The sequence below is a fragment of the Rhinatrema bivittatum genome, chromosome 12 (assembly GCF_901001135.1).
Source record: "Rhinatrema bivittatum chromosome 12, aRhiBiv1.1, whole genome shotgun sequence".
NCBI lineage: Eukaryota > Metazoa > Chordata > Amphibia > Gymnophiona > Rhinatrematidae > Rhinatrema > Rhinatrema bivittatum.
Genome location: NC_042626.1, coordinates 68,881,642 through 68,903,216, shown reverse-complemented (window position 1 = coordinate 68,903,216; position 21,575 = coordinate 68,881,642). Strand labels below are relative to the sequence as shown.

At 42.2% G+C, this 21,575-nt stretch overlaps 1 protein-coding gene across 3 annotated transcripts in view; it reads right to left on the bottom strand.

The window, feature by feature from the left end:
* The window catches only part of TANC2 (tetratricopeptide repeat, ankyrin repeat and coiled-coil containing 2), a 1,188,344-nt gene that overhangs the window by 109,494 nt on the left and 1,057,275 nt on the right, over positions 1–21,575 (bottom strand). For all 3 annotated transcript variants that reach the window (XM_029572386.1, XM_029572387.1, XM_029572388.1), the window contains one exon: positions 3,132–3,240. In XM_029572386.1, the coding sequence (XP_029428246.1) occupies positions 3,132–3,240 (109 nt within the window). The remainder of the gene's footprint in view (positions 1–3,131; positions 3,241–21,575) is intronic.

Sequence of the window (21,575 nt, the reverse complement as noted above, 5' to 3'; positions counted from 1 at the left end):
TGTTGATTACAAACTCCTGAGAATAGTGCCTGAAGCTCCCTGTGGTTTCTTCTTTGTGACCGTATGAATAGGCATCACCTGTCTGGTGCCAGCTTGCCTGCCTCTACAGATATCTAGGGATATTCTGTAAGTCATGCTCAGAAAGTCACTCAGAGTCCATTCAGCCTAGGCAGGCTAAAGAAAAGCAGAGGCTTCTGGGGACTTCCTTCTCCATGTTGGTTTTCTGTTCAGGCATACTTCTCATTTCCCTCTTGTGCCACTTACAAATGGCAAAAGTGGCACACCCAAGTACCAGAGGTTAAGACAGAACCGTGAAAAGTGATTATGGCAAATGGGCTAAATGTATAAGCTAACAACTAACCTTGTGTGTGTATTGTTATTCCTCTAGAACATGAAACATGAGAATGATGGAGCACAATCTGCATGCCATTAATTGTGTGCATGCATGTGTATTATGTGCGTATTGCTCATTTTTCTCAATATTATGGAAATATTATGAGTGCATTAATCATCCACACTCTTCACTGACCTCTTCTTAAGGTGCTCCTAACAGCTGGCTGAGGAACTCAGACTCTGCTTAGCACAGCAAATAGCCTTTGAGTTACAGTACTGTAGACATTTAAAAATTGTACTGTTTTTAATTTGATGCTGAAAACAAATTGAAAATGAATCCTCTGAAAAATCAGAATTACAATATAGTAAACCTCTCATACCAAAACAGCACTAACTGTCAGGACTCCAAGAGTTAAAAATCCTACTTAGGGATAGGCAACATTACAAATATTACACCTATTATTAGGCTCTAAAATTCCAATATTCCTCCTATTGTGAAAATATAACAAGCCGAACTGTTATAGATACCTACACAGAAACTACACGCTAGCAAAATACCTAACATCTGTCACACAAGCAGAACACAGACAAACCCTCACCAAATGCAGAATATAGAGAGGTCATAAAGTATAAACAGAAATGTGCAGACAAAAACTGAACTGGAAACCGCAACAATTTACATTCTGTATGCAGTGCAACAGTAGAAAAAAAAGAAACATCACTGTTCCACATAAAACATCAAATTATAAAATCAAGAAATACAAAACATTATGACAGCAAAACCATACTAATAAAATGAATAAATATTTCAAAACAGGAGATGAAAAGAACATTCAATAATTAAAAACCCTTTAAATGATTTTAAAATTTCCCAAACACCAATAAAATATTCCAAAACAGCAATTACATCAAATAACATGCAATAATTAAAACAAATATGGATTTTTAAAAATCTTCCACTCTCCATACCTGGGAACTTTTGATGTCCAGTCATCCTGAGACTGTTGCAGATTAATAGGGGGGGGGGGGGGAGGGAGGTGGGCATACAAACTTTTCCCTTACTCACATACACACTCTCCAACACATGCACATACTCGTCCACTCAACACATGCTCACACACATTCTCTCTCATACACACAAACACATTCTCTCTCCCATATGTTCTCAAATGCTTGCTCTCAAACACACATACATACACGTACAAACAGATGCTCTCTCTCTCTTCCTCTCCTTGTCCCCAGAACATAAAAGCAGCAACTTCCTCCTTGTGCCTGTGCAGTCTCTCTGTCACATAACATGCTCTCTCTCACAGACATGATCTCACACACACAAATGCTCTCCCACAATTTCTCAAATGCTCTCTCTCCCATATTTTCTCACATAATTTGTCTCTCTCTCTCACACACACACACACACAAACATGCTCTCTTTCTGGTCCCATATATGTGCAGCTAGCTGTAACCTCCTCCTTGGGTCTACGTGGCTTCTCTCACACACATGTGCTTTACCACACGTAAGCTCTCTCTCTCCCATATATTCTCATATGTTCTCTCTCATACATACAAAAGTTCTCTCTCTCTCTGGAGCGTGCAGGAAACAGCATCCTCCATCATGGGCTCATGTAGCATAACACACACACACACAAATATATACATAGACACAAAAGCTCTCATACATACACACACACACGCTTCTGCCCACACACACAAGTTCTCTCACATATTACACACACAAACTCACACAATATTGCTCATACAAGCTATTACTCACACACATGCACAAGCTTTCACGATTGCTATTGCTCACACACAAGCTCTTGCACATACTGCTGTTCACAAACAAGCTCTCACATGTTATTTCTCACATACTTCCAAAAGTTCTTGCGCATGCCACTACCCACATGCATACAAGCTTTCACACATGCTATTGCTCACGCACACAAGCTCTCACACACTAACCAACTCTTTGCAGTCACGCGGCCCGGGCCTGATGTGGTAACCTTTTTTCAGTCGCACAGCCTGGGCCCGAGACGTTGATCTTCATTTGGCCACACAGCCCAGGCGCACTCAGCCACCTTCTCTCTTCTGCTGCGTGGCCTGGGCCCGACCTGACAGCCGGGCCACTGAGACTCAGGCACTCTGGAACAGGCAGGGTATGAGTTGTAGACTCTGATAGGAGGTGGGCCTTAGGCTGGGTGAAGGGGCAGGCTGCAAGGCCCAGAGGCTGGGGTTTTTTAATTATTTTTGTCACGGATGGGTGGAGCTGGAGGCAAAGAAAACAACAGGAAGCCTCGCAGCAGTGGCAGGAGATCTGGTGACTGCCTCCAGCCAGGAGAAGCAAAGCAGGTGAGGCGAATGAAGGTGGTCCAAGTGTTTTCTGCTGCCACAGAAAGGTGAGGACACAATAAACTGTGGCCGCTGAAAGGGGGGGGGGGGGGGGCATGTGAGAAGCTGTCAGTCTCTGTGGGGAAACAAGCAGGCAAGAAAGAGCAGAGAGGCTGAGGGGAGGCTCCCGCTGTTTAAGAATAACTGCTGAAGGCCTGCTTCTGGGGCTGCCATGACTAATACCAAGCACATGATTGGGCTGACTGGCCCACTGGGGCATGCCCGATGCCCTGATAGGCCAATCCGTCCCAGGCTGTGTAATGTCTCGCACTAGTTTTAAAACTCTGTGCCTAACAGAGGTTTCAAAGGGGGTTTGAATGCCTCTGATGATTATATCACTAAATGCCCTACTGCAATGGAAAGGGAATGCAAATGGCTGTTGGATAAAGGAGAGGCGATTATTATTACTGTACCTTAAATATGTGTGCTTTGAGAATGTGATGTCCCAGCTCAATGGTCTGCTGTCTGTTCAGCTTTCCTTCTTGACGAGAAAACCAGAAGGCAAGCAACGTGTGGCCACTCCTAAAAACAAGATGAAGAATGTTAGAAAATAAAGCTATTCTGGTGGTACACTTGTACTCACTCTACCCTTCCTTTTAAGCCTATTACCAGCAGCATTACAGCACTACAGTGTGCCTTAGAAACACAGGGTCATGTAAGCACTCACACAGCAGGTTAAACTAAGGTATTTCACACAATATCCAGGAGAAGTGCCCATTGGCAAATCCTTATCAATTAGGTCAGTGAATAAGCTCATTTCTATATCTGCTGTAGCACTAGCTAATGCAAAGGCTGCATTGATAATACTTGATGACATTACTATATAGCTATACTAGAATCAAGGTGAAAAACTTCAACAGAACAGATGGACAACATCATGAAATCAGTCTCTTTGTGGCTCTTACAGTATACAATGGTCTCAAATTATATTTTAATTATATCAAATTATATTATATTGCTTGTTGTTTACCATTTTTTAAATTTTTAAAATTTTAAATTGCTTGTTGCTTACTCTGTCTTAGTGCTATGTTAAGCTAATTCTACCTATCTTAGTTGTCCTGAATTCATCACCCTGTTTTTTGTAACTTTCGCCTATATTGCTGGTTATCCCTTTGTTTTGCTGTAAACTGGTACGATAAGATATGTGTCTTGAGTATCGGTATATCAAAAAGAATTAAATAAATAAATATACTATAGATGAGGATGGTGTCAACAAATGAACTGTTTTCATAAGCTGACATAAGGCCTGCTTATTTGTATGTTTCATACATAACTGGTCATTCGAAGAGTTGAAAATGGCATCACAATTGTGTACTTTCAGCATCCTGTTACCATCCACACCAGCAAGTCCTCTCAGCTGGGTGACTGCTTCCATACACCTTTCCATACCAGTTATCCTCAACCCCCAGCAAAACCACTCTTAGCAGGATTAGGGGAGGCTTCATGGGACATGCCCAGGTATCACAAAACCCCGTTCACCTTAAAAAAAAAACTGCCCCCCCCCCCCCCCTTTTTTTTTTTTTTTTTAAAGAAAACCACAAATTGTCCTTGCTTAGTTTTCTTTTGGAATAAGATCACTTGTTCAATAATAAAATCAATAAGTTCCAGGTCAGTAGATCATGGAGTATCTTTTTTTTGTCCACAGTTATTTCTACTACTAAGATTTTGTTCCTCATGTATGAATACCAGCACAACACCAACAGGTCACCTCTACCTTCCTCTGTCATGATAAAGTTTACATTTTCCCGTGGCTCGATATAAGATCTTCCTCAGTCTGTGGGAACTTCAAGCCATTTCAGCTGCCAAAGGCCAAGCCAGAGGAACTGCTACTCCTTGAACAAGGTACAGTGCTTGCTCTATTAATTGTTTGCTTTGGCAGATGTCATGAAAACAGCAGGTACAGACTGAGTATAATTAATTTCTAGTGTCTGAATAGCAGAGCCTGAGCTGTGCTCTCTGCCGAACGAACTAACTTGCTGGTCTGTTGATAAACTCATACAGCCTCCAACTCTGTCAGCATTAATTAGAGCTCTACAATCTCCAAAAGTGGAGCTTCAAGAGAATATAAAATATGAGCTCATCTTGCTTTGACATCATGAATACCTTTTAAGTTGTGTGAAAGATTGATTAGCAAGCACAGCTTGTAATGAAAGAGTTTCTGTTTTTACAAAGAATCTACTGAGAAAATGATTTACACTGACAACTTTATATTAAAGGGATATGCATCCAATTTATAAAGTCAATACATTTTCATTGTAGAGGTGTTAAATGTCCACTCGAGTCTTTTATATCATGACAAATTTGTGACAGGTACACTCAGTCCTTCTACAAAGTCACCATTTCATTACAGTTAGATTTACCCACAATCCTCCTGCAAATCATTACTATTTCATGGGAAATATATTATAGGAATTCAGGCAATACTTTTGCACAGGACAATAAAAAATGCAGAAAGGCATGAAGGCATTTTTCTTTCAGCTAATCTAATGAAAACAGTCTTGAATTCAAAGACAATGTGCCAAGAGAAAAGGCTCCCCTAGGAGTGGGGACACACAGACATTAACATTTCATTCACGGCTCAGGTCGCAGAGGAACACAGCATCTGTTTGCTCTGCTTCTAGTTCCAACAACTCATGGCGTCACCTTTCTAGCAGACGCAGGTTTCTGGCAGGCTGTGGAGGCTGCCCTTGTTTGAGAAATGATTGAATTGAAGAATTAAAATGCAGTCCTTGTTTTCAGCCTGTTTGTCATTATCCCATGGTGTGTGTGGGTATAATCCGTACCTGCCTATGCAGGGGTCACTGGATTTGTTCTCTCGATATCTCATACACAGAAATACTGAAGAAAACACTGCCTGAATGATCTTTAGCTCCCACTTCTGCTCTCTCCTCCCTCACCCGACTTTGCATCCATTATCTACCAAGGAAGCCATTATGGAATGCATACTGTAGTTTTCTTGTGGGGTTTTTTTTTTTTACAATCTTTCATGTACAAGACAAATACTGCAGTGATCTGTAGGCAAGGACGGCAAGCAACACCATGCTGTCTTCAATTGTTGCTTTTCTATTTGATCACTAGGCTTCACCTATGCATAGGGATTATAAACTGTGAGGGCAGTTTTCATAAGAGGATTTTCTCAGTTAAAATGGTGATCTGAAGATTGTCCAGCCTTTACCTGGCTAGAAGCAGGCACAGAGAATGTCATAATGCCTCTGTATCATTCCATAGGGAGACTGCAACTTGAGTACTGTGTTCAGTTCTGGTCGCCACATCTCAAAAAAAGATATAGATGCACTAGAGACGGTACAGAGAAAGGTAACCAAAATGATAAAGGAGATGGAATGGCTCCCCCCTGTGGAAAGACTAAAGAGGTTAGAGCTGTTCAGCTTGGAGAAGAGATGACTGAGGGGGGATATAATGGAGGTCTACAAAATCATGAGATGACTAGAATGGGTAAATGTGAATCAGCTGTTTACTCTTTCAGATAATAGAAGGATTAGGGGACACTCCATGAAGTTAGCAAATAGCACATTTAAAACAAATCGGAGAAATTCTTTTGCACTTAACACAAAATTAAGCTCTGGAATTTGTTGTTAAAGGATGTGGTTAAGGCAGTTAGCATAGCTAGGTTTAAAAAAGGTTTGGACAATTCCTGGAGGAGAAGTCCATAAACTGCTATTAGTCAAACTGCTTTAGAGAATAGCCACTGCTATTAATGGCATTAGTAGCATGGGATCTATTTAATGTTTGGGTACTTCCCAGATACTTGTATCCTGGATTGATCACTGTTGGAAACAGGATGCTGGGCTTGATGAACCCTTGGCAATTTCTTATGTTTTGGCCACATTAGGAAGCAGCATTCCCAGGGGTGAAGGTAAGTAAGTTGGAGGAGGAAAAGATGCAGATGGCATTTTCAAATGTACATGTCTATTTTCCATGAAAAAAATATCTGCATAAAAAGCAGGTGCAAATGTCTGCAATTTTCAGAATGAAAGTAAATGCAAAAACCACAGATAAAATGCAACAGCAGACTCTGTGACAACGCAGGCAGCTTGGAAATTGCCTCCAAGCTCGAGACATCTTAAGCAGCAGAAGCATGAAGCAAGAATGAAAGCCAAGCTCCTGCACCATAGCTCAGAGTATTAATCACAAGGCCATGCTGATCCCTTCCCTTTAATTGTAACACATCACATCAGTGCTGAATGGGCCAATACAGTAAAAATCACGGGCCACTCTCCTGTGCGTCCCTGGCGCCTCTTTTTTGACAGGTGCCGCAGCTGTCAGCGAGTTTGACAGCCGACGCTCGATTTTACCGGCATCGGTTCTCAAACCCGCTGACAGCCACGGGTTCGGAAACCGGATGCCGGCAAAATTGAGCATCCGGTTTTCAACCCGCGAGCCGCGGGTCCATTTAAAAAAATTTTTTTTAAATTCTTTAACTATTTGTAACTTTTGGGACCTCCGACTTAATATCGCCATGATATTAAGTTGGAGGGTGTACAGAAAAGCAGTTTTTACTGCTTTTCTGTACATTTTCCCGGTGCCGAGAGAAATTAACGCCTACCTTTGGGTAGGCGCTAATTTCTTAAAGTAAAATGTGCGGCTTGGCTGCACATTTTACTTTCTGAATCGCGTGGGCATAACTAATAGGGCCATCAACATGCATTTGCATGTTGCGGGTGCTGTTAGTTTCGGGGGGGTTGGACGCGCGTTTTCGGCGCACTATTACCCCTTACTGAATAAGGGGTAAAGCTAGCGTGTCGAAAACGCGCGTCCAAATGTGGGTTAACAGTGCACTCCGCCAGAGCGCACTGTACTGTATCAGCCTGAATGTTGTTAATCCATAGCAGAAGAAATGTTAATACCTGCTGCATGGCAATTTCAGCTACTCCAGCTTCTATTACAAGATAAGAGAGCCTGACCTATAACCATGTAAGTAAAAGCCCAAACATGCCTAATGAATCTGACAGTAAGGCTGGAAAGGTAGTAGGTACTATGTGCAATCCAAGCTCTCAAGCTTCTCCTGCCTTACCTTAGGAGAATATGACAAGAGTGCTAGAACTATTCTAGGACTTTGAATGAAAGTGTCAATCAGGATGGCTATTTAACAGACCTGATCATCTGGCTACTAGGAAGGGCACTGACACCTGCTACTCATTTTACATGGAACATTAAATGGCCCTCAGATGATAAAGGCTGCAGTTGTTATCAGTCTAGGCATTATCTGAAAGAAGGTCTAAAGCTGAATGAATTGGGAAAGGGGGCTGGTGAGGGGAAGGTATACAGGAGTCATTAGCTCTAAATGGTTAACAAATTATTCCATATTTTTTAGTTTTTTTTTTTAATATTAATTTTATTAAATGAGTAAACAATCCAGCAAAAACATGGATTATCAAATAGAAAATAATTTTTGAAACTCTGGGTCAATCCCATAACAAGGCAATGATAAAGCAATGAGAACTCACCAATTTCTGTTTTATAATTTCCCCAGCTATACAGACTCACACCAACAATCACCCCCACCCCATGCATCCTTCATACATCCCCACAGCTTTTCCTATACTTGTAGAAATGGAATCAGATATGTCAATATGACCTCAGATATACCTTAGTCTACTTTCAGTACCGTTTCCCACAGTCCAAAATAAACTCTCAGCTGCAGCAAGGTCTTCTTGCCAGTTATATTCTTTTGCCTTAGCAGTTCAAAGGAAGCAGTGCGCTGTAACGCCATTTTCCAGACACCAAAAGAAGGGAGCTCATCATTATTCCAGCAGGACAAGACTCCTTTCTTTGCCAATGTAAGCGATGTAGTTAGAAATTCTTGTCCACCACTTGGCACTCTGATGTCTTTGTCAAACAGATGTGGATATAATATTTTACCATTTCATAGAACCACACCCCCATATAGTGTTCTAGCAAATCACAAATCTGTTTTAAAAAAAATAAGCTTGTAACCTAAGACATTCAGTGAACATATGACATAGATCTCCTGTTAAATGGTTACATTTTAGATATTTATCTGCCTCCCATAAATGCAACGGAATGCCTTTAACTCTCGTTATATATATGCTGTGTAATATTTTAAATTTTAACTCTTAGATTAGCAGGTAACAAATATTGGTAAGTGTTAGAAAAAGCATATGTGATGTCTGCTTCCCCAGTGTCATCACCCCAGATCAGTACTCTACTGTTCCTCCAATTTACCTAAATGAGATAATTCAATTTGTTTTTTCAAAGATTGCACCCAAATGCCAACTTTGTTGAATTTAGGTGTGGTTTCAAAGAAAAGTCTTATCCCCATCAGAGAAAACAATATTATCCAATGTACCCATCCCAACTTTTAAACAGTAGTGTCTAATTTGCAGGTAGGTGAAAAAGTGGCATGCAGGTAATTCCCACTGAATCTTGCATTTGCTGGAAAGAATACAACTTGATTTGGGGTCTACCCATTGTCCAAGGCAATACAAGCCCTTTCATTCCCACATTGAAATACTGATGTTTCGAACTCCACTGGAAAGTCTTTATTGCCAGTGAAAAATAGAAAAAGAGGATGGGTAAATGATTTATGATTCCTTTCTCACCACTACCTCCATGCTTTTGCAAAAGTGGTAACCCAGGGCGCATTGAACTGTAATATCCAAACTGAAGCACTAGGGAAGTAAAGAAGATTCAGGTTTTGATATGGCCATACCCACTCTGCCACAGTCCTTCTCTGTCAAATTTACTATTCATTGAGGACCAGTCTTGAATACAACGCATCAAAGCAGCAACATTATAGATCCACAGATCAGGGACAGCCAAGCCCCCAAGCTTTTTGTCATACATCAGACTAGTTAATTTGATTCTAGCAGTCTTGTTGCACCTTAAAAAGATAACATGGATTGAAACATTTGTATCTCTATGCTTCTAACCCAAAATAGTTTCATCTGGAGACAATAAAGTACCCTTGGGAGAATGACCATTTTGATCATTGCACAGCGCCCCATAAGAGACAGTGGGAACAAATTCCATTTAGTTGGTGTTGCTTTTGCTCTTTGTAATGAGGTTACAACATTGCGTTGATAAATATCCTTACTAGAATGAGACAGACATATTTCCAGATATTTCATAGCCTCTGTGTTCTATTTAAGTGGTAAAGATTCCTTCTACCTACTTTTTGTAGTCACATCCAGGGAAAAAGCCAGATTTATCATAGTTAATCTTTAACCCTGAGAAAGTTCCGCTGAGGTAGATCTTAAAAATGTACGCGCGTGCGCGCAAACAAAAGTAGCCGCGCGTATCTTATAAAATCCGGGGTCAGCGTGCGCAAGGCTGCGCAAAATCGGCAGCCTGCGTGCGCTGAGCCGCGCAGCCTGCCTCCGTTCCCTCCGCGTCCCCCCACCTTCCCCTCCCTTCCCCTATCTAACCAACCCCCCAGCCCTACCTAAATCTCCCCCCTACCTTTGTTGTGCAAGTTACGCCTGCTTGAGGCAGGCGTAACTTGCGCACGCAGCCTCGGCATCCCCCGGCACAGGCCGCAGTGCCGGGGGACTCGGGACTGCCCTCCCGGCCTGGCCCCAAACCGTCGCCTCGCCTCCAGACCCGCTCCGCCCCCTGACCCCGGGCATGCCCCCAGACACACCCCTAGCCTGCCGACATGCCCCCGGACACGACCCCTCCTGCCCCGGGACTTATGCGCGTCCCGGGGCTTTGCGCGGGCAGGCTGCCTATGCAAAATAGGCGCACCGGCGCAGGGCTTTTAAAATCTATCCCATAGGTTTTAATACTCTCAATAATATCTAAAAGACTTTTCATGGAATTTCCTATAAAGAGTAAAATGTCATCCGCAAACATGCCTATTTTTATCTGCTTCTTTCTAAACTGTATACCCTGAAAATTTGTCATACTATGCAACTTAATAGCTAATGGTTCTATTACTAGGACATACAGTAATGGTGTCAAGGAGCAGCCCTGCCTTGACCCCCTCCTTAGACGGAATGGATTAGAAACTGCTCCATTCACTATAATTTAAGCTGAGGGTTGTTCATTCAAAACTTGTACCCACTTTAAAAACTGTTCCCCAAAGTTAAAGCATTGCACTACCCATCACTTAAAAGGCCACTCAACTCAAAGGCCTTCTCTGCGTCCAAACTGACCATAAGTCCATCCCTATCCAATTTTGTACACGAAGAAAGCACCATGAATGACTTCAACACATTAGAGGATGAAAATCTGCCTGTGATGAATCCAGTTTGATCCTCAGACACTAAAGCCTGAATAACCCAGTTTACCCTATAGACTAATCCTGCTGCTAGTATCTTTATATCCTGATTTAGTAAAGAGATGGGTCTATACAATTCTGGATATTCAGGATCTTTGCCAGGTTTTGGAATCAACTCCACTGATGCCAAATTATATCCCATCTCCAAATATCCCTGTGCCTGAGCTTCAGTAAACATTTCCTTAAATGATGGCAAAATACTTTCTCCCAAAATTTTGTAAAACTCTGGTCCAAACCCTTCTGGGCCCGGTGATTTACCCAGTTTCAGCATTTTAATAACCCCCTGTATTTCCAGTTTCTATATGGATACCTCTAAACTCAATTTCTCTTTCAGCGAGAACTGTGGGAATTCCACCCTCTGAAAGAAAGATTGTAGGTTATCACTAGATTGATTCACACAATCTCTTAAAATTTTTTTAAAACACTTTCACTTTTTTTTGGGTTCCCCTGTACTCCATATTCTGAAAGAACAGCCAGGGGACAAAAGATCTAGGCTGAGAGATTTTTATTTAATTGGCTAGTACTTTGCCAGATTTGTTTCCTCACTGAAATATATTGGTAATAGAACAAATTTTGTTTTGCCTTAGCCGCCAACAATATGTCTAGATCTCTGTGAGCCTTACTTAGCTGCCGCTTGAGATCCAAAGTGAATTTCTGCACATGTATTCTTTTCAAACAATCAATTTGCTTAATAAGCTCAAATTGATTTGGGGAGAGCTTTTTTTCTTGCTTGCTATAGAATGAATTGAACTTGCAAAACTGCCTTTGCAGCATTTCAGAAAGTAAGCATGATAACGTCAGAGGTATCATTAAACTCTTTATACTCCTTCCATTGCATGCGCAGAAATTGTGTAAATTCTTTGTCATGATAAAGCAAGGCAGACATTTTACGGTTAGATCTAAGACCCCCCCTGGTCAGACAATGTGATCACTGATACAAATAATGAATGATCTGAAAAGGGACTATCATACATATTGCCCAACCACTCTCGATCAAACCATTGTTCTAACAGTAATAAATAATCAATTTGTGTGTAAACATTGGGCCAGATATTCGTACCTACGCGCGGGCGTAGATTTGTGCGCACAAATCTATGCCGGATTTTATAACATGCACGCACAGCTGCGTGCATGTTATAAAATCCGGGGTCGGCACGCGCAAGGGGGTGCACATTTGTGCACCTTGTGTGCGCCGAGCCCTAGGGGAGCCCTGATGGCTTTCCCGCTCCCTCCGTGGGCGCTCCGAAATCGGAGCGCCCTCGGAGGGATCTTTCCTTCTGCCCCCCCCACCTTCCCCTCCCTTCCCCTATCTAACCTGCCCCCCAGCCCAACCTAAATCCCCCCTTTCTTTATTTTTTTTATGTTTACCTGCCTCTGGTCAGGTGTAGGTTGCGCGCACTGGCCAAGTGCCAGTGAATGATCCCCGGGCCCAGCGGCAGTGGAGAAGCCTCTGGCCATGCCCCGCCTCGGACCACCCCGCCCAATCCCCGTCCATTTTTTCAAGCCCCGGGACTTACACGGATCCTGGGGCTTGCGCATGTTGCCGGGCCTATGCAAAATAGGCTCGGCGCGTGCAGGAGCGGGTTTTCGGGGTTAAGTGCGTGACCCTTTTAAAATCTGCCCCATTATGAACATGAGAATTGAAAGACAATTCTCTATCATCTAGATGAAGAAGATTCCAACTATCTATCAGATTCAATTCTTGGAATTAAAAACCAACGCCTATGTGAACGTGTTTTTTTCATGGAGTCTTAGCAGATTGACCATCCATCAAAGAATCATTAGTAATGTTGAAGACTCTTCCAATCATGTTAGAGGATATAGGTAGTTAATTAGTTTGTATCCAAAAGGTGGGGTTAATAGTGGATCAAAACAATCACCAATAATTGATAAATGTGGATCAATATATATATATATATATCTACCTTATAAATGGCCTGTGACCGACGGCCCGCAAATGCGCAGTAGAGCGCAGCTCTACTGCGCATGTGCGGGCAAGGATGTCGATCAGAAAAAAAAAATGGCGGTGGGGCCGCAGGAGCGGGAGGAGAAGCAGCGGCGCCGCGCGCGCGGTGCCGCTGCTTCTCCTCCCCAGATCTGCCGGCAGATCTCGGGGGGGGGGTGTCACTCCCGCGCCCCCCCCCACCGAGATCTGCCGGCAGATCTCGGGGGGGGGGTGTCACTCCCGCCGGCCCCCCCCCCCCCCCGAGATCTGCCGGCAGGAGCGGGAGGAGAAGTAGCGGCACCGCGCGCGCGGCGGTGCCGCTACTTCTCCTCCCCAGATCTGCCGGCAGATCTCGGGGGGGTCACTGCCGCTGCGCGCGGGGCGGGAGTGACCCCCCCCGAGATCTGCGGCAGGAGCGGGAGGAGTTAATGGAGCCGGGTGAGGGTTGCGGGAAGTCGCGCTTACGGCGCCGGGAGGAAATGGAGGTGGGTGAAGGGAGGGAGAGGGGGACGGAGTGAGTGGGGGGAGGGAGAGGGGGAGGGAGTGAGGGAGAGGGGGGACTGAGTGAGAGGAGAGGGAGGGTGGAGAGGAGTGGGTGGGGGAGGGGGGTGGTGAAGAGTGAGGGGAGAGAGAATGAGGGGGAGGTGAGAGACAGAGGGATGTAGCCCGTTTTAACGGGCTTTACGGCTTGTATATATATAGAGAGAGAGAGAGAGAGAGAGATCGATCTTAAAAACATACACGCGCGTACTTTTGTTTGCGCCACCGATGCAAACGAAAGTACACCGGATTTTATAAAATCCGGGGTCGGCGCACGCAAGGCTGCGCAAAATTGGCAGCCTGCCTCCATTCCCTCCGAGGCCGCTCCGAAATCAGAGCGGCCTCGGAGGGAACTTTCCTTCCGTGTCTCCCCACCTTCCCCTCCCTTCCCCTATCTACCCCACCCCCCCAGCCCTACCTAAATCCCCCCCTACCTTTTGTTGTGCAAGTTACGCCTGCTTCCAGCAGGCGTAACTTGCTCGCGCCACTTCAGCATCCCCCGGCACAGGCCGCAGTGCCGGGGGACTTGGGACCGCCCTCCCGGCCCACCTCCGAACCATCACCATGCCTCCAGACCCACCCCCTGACCCCAGACATGCCCCCGGACACGCCCCCTCCCGCCCCTTTTACGAAGCCCCGGGACATACGTGCGTCCCGGGGCTTTGCGCGCGCCGGCAGCCTATGCAATATAGGTGCGCCGGCACGCGAGTGCCCTGCGCGCGTAAATCCAGCAGGATTTACACGCGCAGGGCTTTTAAAATCTAGCCCATGGTGAACAGCTACAGCTAGTATAAGGATTAAGGCATTTTTAAACATGATGCTACTGTATACTTTTCTTTCCCTTCTCTAAGTTTTCTCAGTAATAAGCACTGATATTAGAGCAAGGAACACATCTGTTTTTCTAAATGATAAGGCTGGAGGCTAGTGTTTAGAGTTAGACAGTACCAGGACGTTTAATTAGCCATAGCTTAATGAGCTACAGATGGCCACTGCTAAAGTTATGAACACCTAACACTTGCAAAAAATCTGGATTAAAACCAGAAAATGAGAATATAAGAACCTGCAACTGACAGTGTTCTTGGGATGGTCCACAGACATGAGCAAGTAACTAGTTCTTGGTGTTCCCGAGCTTGTACAGTCTTTCATTTCACAGGATACATTGGCTCATAGAAAGGAAGACCTATGAGGGAAGTATTCTTTATATAGGTCTTTATCTTTGTTATTTAAATACCTATTTGCCTTTATTGATTTATGCAATATTGCTGTGATGCTGGGTGATATTACTTGTCTGTGCTGATTATACAATTTTCTACCATATTTTACCATGTTTAGTAAACAGTTTTGTTTTACAAGATTGTGTGTGTGTGTTCTATGGTGTAATATAACCCCCATTCAGGCCATTGCTTACAAACCATGACAACTTATCCTTCCTATCTAAGTAGATTAGTGACTAATGAGAAAAAAATCTGGTTGTGAATATTTATTGGATGCATATACATTGAGTAATACCATTTTAGACCCAAAGAGGATACTTGCGAAGATAATGTAAAGACCCTCCTGGATCCTTGATTTGCTTCTCCAATTCAAATGAAATACTTCTGTGGAACAGGATAGCCACCCCTCGTTGACTAGTTGAATACGATGAGAAATAACATTGACCCACCCATCCTCTCCTTAGCTTGGAATTCTCCATATCATCCAAATGTGTTTCCTGCAAATAAGCTAAAGTCTTCTTCCTTCTTTTAATTCATTTAAGACTTTTTTCCCTCTTAACTGGAGAATGAAGACCATTTAAATTGAGGGTGACATTAACCATAACCTTGTGGAGAACGTATCAATTCCCTTGTAAAAGAAGAACTCCCCAACCTAAGTCCCCTCTTTGATCAAGTATGGACCCAATGGGCCAAAATAAGGTTTCCAAACCCGTGAGCAGATCATTTAGCGCCATCTGATCCCATCTCCATACAACCCAACATTTGAAATCACAGCCATTACCATTCACAAACATTCAGCTATACACACAGAAGAACCCTGATTCATCCCCCCCCTCCCCCCCAGCTAAATATCCCCAAACCCTCTGTCCTGCGGATGAACATGGTGTATCACCACTTTGGCAACAAAGGGTTTCCTTCTCCCGCTTCCTAGAAGTACAGCATCTTTAATCCCCAGGCCTCCTGGAATCAGTGATGATCCTCACAAGGTGCTGCACCTTTGACTGCTATCAATCCCACACACACTCTATATTTAGGAGGGAACCACAACCATGTAACATTCAAAACCTTTTCACCTCCGTTTTAATTTCTCTACATGTTTTATAAAAATTAATACTATATCACCTTAGTGTGTTTCTCTTTTTTCATTTAATCTAATTGAATAATTGCTATCTGTAAATATGAAACACAATAAAATTTTAAAAGGATGGAGTGGAAGGTTTCATACAAGATTGTTATGCCATTACTCCCATGTAATGTGCTATCATAGTATAATCATTAACCAACCTCCTCCAACCCTTTTGAATTATTTTTATATATATTTTCTATTTTCAGCATGCCACACTCTTTATAAATTATTCAAGTGATAAACTAACTTCTTCACAAAATCTTTCTCTTACGTCAACTGTATTCAGCGCCGGTTATCTTATTAATGCATATTAACTGCGCCGTTACTCTTTCCTCTTTTTGGTATCACCATAATCGACTTATCTGTACTGGGCTCTTGTTCCTAACGAGGCCTCATTTCAAATCTGAAGCTTTTTCCTCAGGGGATGTTCATCCAATTCCGAATGTCGGCGATCTCAAAAATTCCTTCTGGCGCTACGTTTTTTCTCTATTTCTCTAATACAGTTCCAACATCTTTCTACTCGTTCACTCACAACGCCACCCAAATTCAATTTCATTGTTGGTCTATTTATCCTCCCCTCCAGATTTCAAACCCACCAATCAGATTCTACGTCTTTCTGATGTGATTGTGATGTTAAATTAAAGAACTCCACTCTAATTCTTCATTTAGGAGCTTGGGCTTTTAATGTGAAGATCCAAAATGCATCTCTGTGGTTTAATATACATATCCGATTTCCCCCTCGCAGTGATTCCTTCACATGTTCCAAAATTGTCCAACTGTGTTCAAACTTATGCTGATATTGAACACAATGTGATAGAATGGGGGCTGTCAACAACTGTGTGTGTATATGGGATTTATGTTCATTCAACCTAATTCTTATTCTCCGAGTTGTTCTGCCTATGTATACCTTCGGGCATGGACAAACCAATGCATAAACTGCATAATCTGTGTTGCAATTGGTGGCTGCCTTGCGATTTACTGTATATTTAGACACTGGGTCTACCCATTGTACTCCTTCTTTACAGCTATCACAATGTGTGCACTGCCCACATTTAAAATGCCCAATATTTCCCGCGTCCTGGTTTTGCCACGACTGCACATGTACCAGTCTGTCCCTGATGTTTCTTCCCCTGGTGGTGACTATTAATGGGGGCTCTTTAAAGATGTTGTGCAACTATAAAATAGGCCAATGTTATCATATAGATTTTGCTATAGCTGAAGATGCCATTGCTTGCTTCAAAACACAGATTAGTTGCGACATGTCCTTTTTAGGTTTAAACTGCAACAAGTTTTGCCTGTCCAAAAATTTTGCTCGTTTATAGGAGTTTCTTACTGCCCGTTTGGGATATCCACGTTGTAAAAATCTGTCACTCAACAGTATGGCTTGAGTTTCAAAATCATCCATGTTTGAACATATCCTTCTGATTCTGAAGAATTGACTCACAGGAAGTCCACATTTAAATGAATACAGATGATGACTGTGAAACTGGAGTAGATTGTTTCTATCCGATGGTTTCTGGTATACCGTCGTGCTTAATACACCATTCACAACATTGACTTGAACATCCAAAAATGTTATCTGTTGTTCTGAACTTTGTGCGCTGTGAGTTGCACGTTCAATTCAACATATTAATGCACTCACAGAATTGTTTTAATAAATCTTCTGTCGCATCCCATATAAAAAAAAATGTCTATAAATCGACACCAGATGATAATGTACTTCTACCAATTACGCCAGAAAGACGTAGAATCTGATTGGTGAGTTTGAAATCTGGAGGGGAGGATAAATAGACCAACAATGAAATTGAATTCGGACGGCGTCGTGAGTGAGCGAGTAGAAAGATGTTGGAACTGTATTACAGAAATAGAGAAAAAATGCAACGCCAGAAGGAATTTCTGAGATTGCCGACATTCAGAAATGGATGAACATCCCCTGAGGTAAAATCTTCGGATTTGAAACAAGGCCTCGTTAGGAACAATAGCCCAGTACAGAAAAGTCAGTTATGGTGATTCCAAACAGAGGAAAGAATAACGGTGCAGTTAATATGCATTAATAAGATAACCGGCGCTGAATACAGTTGACTTAAGAAAATAATTTTGTGAAGAAGTTAGTTTATTTATTTATTTTAAAACTTTTCTATACCGTCGCTAAGTTATGTACCATCGCAACGGTTTACAAATAAGCACAAAGTAAGGTATGTATAGGTAGGTTATCATACATTTTAACAGGTGCCAATTAAGTACGGTTTATCACTTGAATAATTTTTAAAGAGTGTGGCACACTGATATTGAAAATATATATAAAAATAATACAAAAGGGTTGGAGGAGGTTGGTTAATGATTATACTATGATAGCACATTACATGGGAGTAATGGCATAACAATCTTGTATGAAACCTTCCACTCCATCCTTTTAAAATTTTATTGTGTTTCATATTTACAGATAGCAATTATTCAATTAGATTAAATGAAAAAAAACCAGTAACACACTAAAGTAGTATAGTATTAATTTTTATAAAACATGTAGAGAAATTAAAACGGAGGTGAAAAGGTTTTGAATGTTGCATCTTTGACTGCGGCACATGTATTGCACAATTCTTATTTGCATTCTCTAATAAGAAGCGTATGAAACAGTCACATGCATCTCACCTCCGGTATCCCAATTTTCCACAAACTTGTTAATTAATGCAGAAATCAAAATCACTCTTGTTGAAACAGGCTGGTTTTACAAACAAACCGCCATTAAACTAAAGTTCTACCCAGTACCAGCAAGTTAAAGTAAAAACTGGGATCTTATAGGGCTTCATGCTTGATAATAGAAGGCAGTTATTTTCAGAACTGGGGATCACCTCCCATCTCCCACTTATCATGATATGGGGCTCATCATTTTGGCTTTTATAAGAAATGATGGGTAAACAAGTTCAAATTTCTAGTTTCTCTGATGCAGCTAGTGAACATATTCCTCAATCATGCTCCATACTGTTTCACCAACTTGCTTATAAAAGTTATGCAGCCTGCAAGATTTATTAGGGTAGCGTTTCCAGAAAGGGTTTTGCTTCACTACCAGTGCTAAATAGTTGTGTTTCGGCATGGTAAAATACTTTTAATTTGGAGAAGAATTGCAGCGAAAACGTCACTCCCTTGTGAAACAACTGAGTGCAGTGCAGCGTGAACTCCTTCCTCGCCGCCTGTACATTTGCTGAGAAGTCAGGAAAAAGTAGGAGCTTGTTATTTTCATATTTAAGTTCCTGGGCTTTTCAGAGTGCTGCCAGGATTTTCATTTTACCAGTATAATTTAAGTACTTGACGATTACTTGGCACTAACAGTCAGGGCCATCTGCTCTCCAATCTATGGGCCCGTGCCACTAGTATTGCCTGTTCAATTATATTTAGGCTAAGTGCTTCTGGCAACCATTTCTCACATAATTTGATGAACTCCTCACCTTAAATCGCTTCGGGAACTCCCACAATCTGCAAGTTGTTGCGGCGACTTCGATTCTCAAGGTCATCAATTTTTTCCACAAAATATTTATTTTTCCCCTGAAGCTCAGATGTGGTTGTTTGCAGGCTTCTGATGCAATTGTCATGCTGAGCAGGTTTATTATTTATTCCAGTAAGCGTTGAATTGTAAGCTTTAACTTTAAGTTCATCCACTGACGATTGAATTTTCTGAATCTGGTCAGTAAGCGCTGCAGAGACAGCACGTGTGAACCCCTTTAACGAGGATTCAGTCAGGCCTTCCGCTGCCTGGCCAACATTTTGTCCTCCACGCTGTCAATTATATCAGTGCCCAATCTCCTCAATCATCCCGATATCTTTTCTACTTTTTGGGTGGTTAGATTGTCCATGAATTCTTTTACACACCACATTATAATTATTTCAGAAAATACCGCCTTTTAATAAGATTTTCACAGAAAAAAAAATCGCCGACTCCAAGGGAGTGAGGCCCGGGAGTGTTTGCTCAGTGTGACATCAGACCACACCTCCAAATTTTTTAAGTTTAAAAAACACTGTCTCCCTAAGATGAATGAAGCTTTGCTAGAGGAAATGTTTCTGGGGTAAATGCTCCAGCAAATCATGTTTGGAAGCTCAGTTTACACTGGCAGGGAGCACTCTTTGGTGGGGAGTGTACACTAACAGGCAGTCCTCATTGACACACTTTCTAGGTCAGCTATAAGCAAGGCGTCTTAAATGACTTCTTCAGAACAGGTGACTGTCTTCCAAATCGCTCCGGGGATGAATTTTTTCACTTTGGGAGGGGGTTGTTTTTAGGCCATGTGGCCCTTTAGCACAATGGCGGTCCTTGGCAAAGTGGGCCACCATCACACATTTGTTTCATGTTCCACAGTGATATTTATCATCATGGGGTTTTTTTTTCCCCACGACAAAAAATATCGCTACAAAACCGCCAAGATATTTTCCCAGGGAGGGGCAAAATATCATGAGAATACCCCCCCCCCCGCCCCAAGTGATATTTCAACCCTCTCGTGGTAAAATAATGCATTTTGATAAATGACCCCTATGTTTGTACCTGAGGCAATATAGGGTGACGTTGTGAAAATGAGTGTCAGCAGGATTTGAACCCTGGTTTTTCTGGTTCACAGTCTGCTGCTCTAAGCACTAGGCTACTCCACTCCAGTTCTCCATGCACACACACTGCCACTCAAACAAACCAACAACTGTACTATGATGTCATTTGATAACATGTGAATATCCACAATAAAGAGTCAACGTGAACTGCAGACACAAAATTCATCAAATAAATGGCGTTCACATAAACCTTGCAATTTTCAAATTATTTATATAGACCCAAGCGTAGGATTAAAGAGACCATCATAAAACCCAACAGTCAAAGGACCTATTTTCGTTCAATCAATTTGAATGGGTCATTCATACTCATAGGTCTCCTAACATGGCAGTTCAAACAATTTTTTATGATTTTGTTTTGCACATAAAAATAAGAATCAAAAGAAAGTTACTTCCTTCAGATGGAGTTTTTCTTCATTGTCCAAAAATATGAGGGGATGTATTAGCCTTCAACTGCAGTGCTAGCCAGAAGCCGACATAACGCTAAGTTTTGAATTATTCTGCTTCAGGGGTAATGCATACGCTCAGCAGCCTCCGACTTTTATGGCTCACTGAACTGAAAAGAAAACATACAGAAATAACTTTGTATGCAAAAATGTGCTATCAAAAGTCCAAAACTCACCCACATCAGAGCATATTCTTACTGGCGAGACAGTTTTCTGCTTGTATAAACCCGACCCGTGCGTGTTTTGCCGCCATTTCAGCGTGCTGCTTTTAAATAAGAAAGTGACGAGTGTGCATACAAGTGAAGAAACGTTATTTGCTACATCAGCACAACTGAGCTGTCAAAACAGTGGTGAACCACAACCTGGTCTTATTGTATGTGTATTTCAAGAGTAAAGATAATCATGCGTCCTATTATAAATTATATCTGCTTGTTTCAGGCAAATCTCAAAGTTACATTTGTTAAAAAATAAGTAGAAATCCAGCATATCCCACACCATTGTGGATCACCACCACATTTAGGACGGGCAGCCTATTCCTCAAATGAACATTATATCCAATCAGCTGTTAGCTGCTCAGCTGTCAAAATGGAAAGAATTTCAATAAGATGTATCTAGTCCATATATCGTTTTTGATTGGAAAAAGATAATCTGAGTTTCAGGACCCCACATCTTAAATAAAGCACATTGTATGCATGGTTCACAATCGAATGCCGTAGATGTATCAGATTGTATCTTTTTC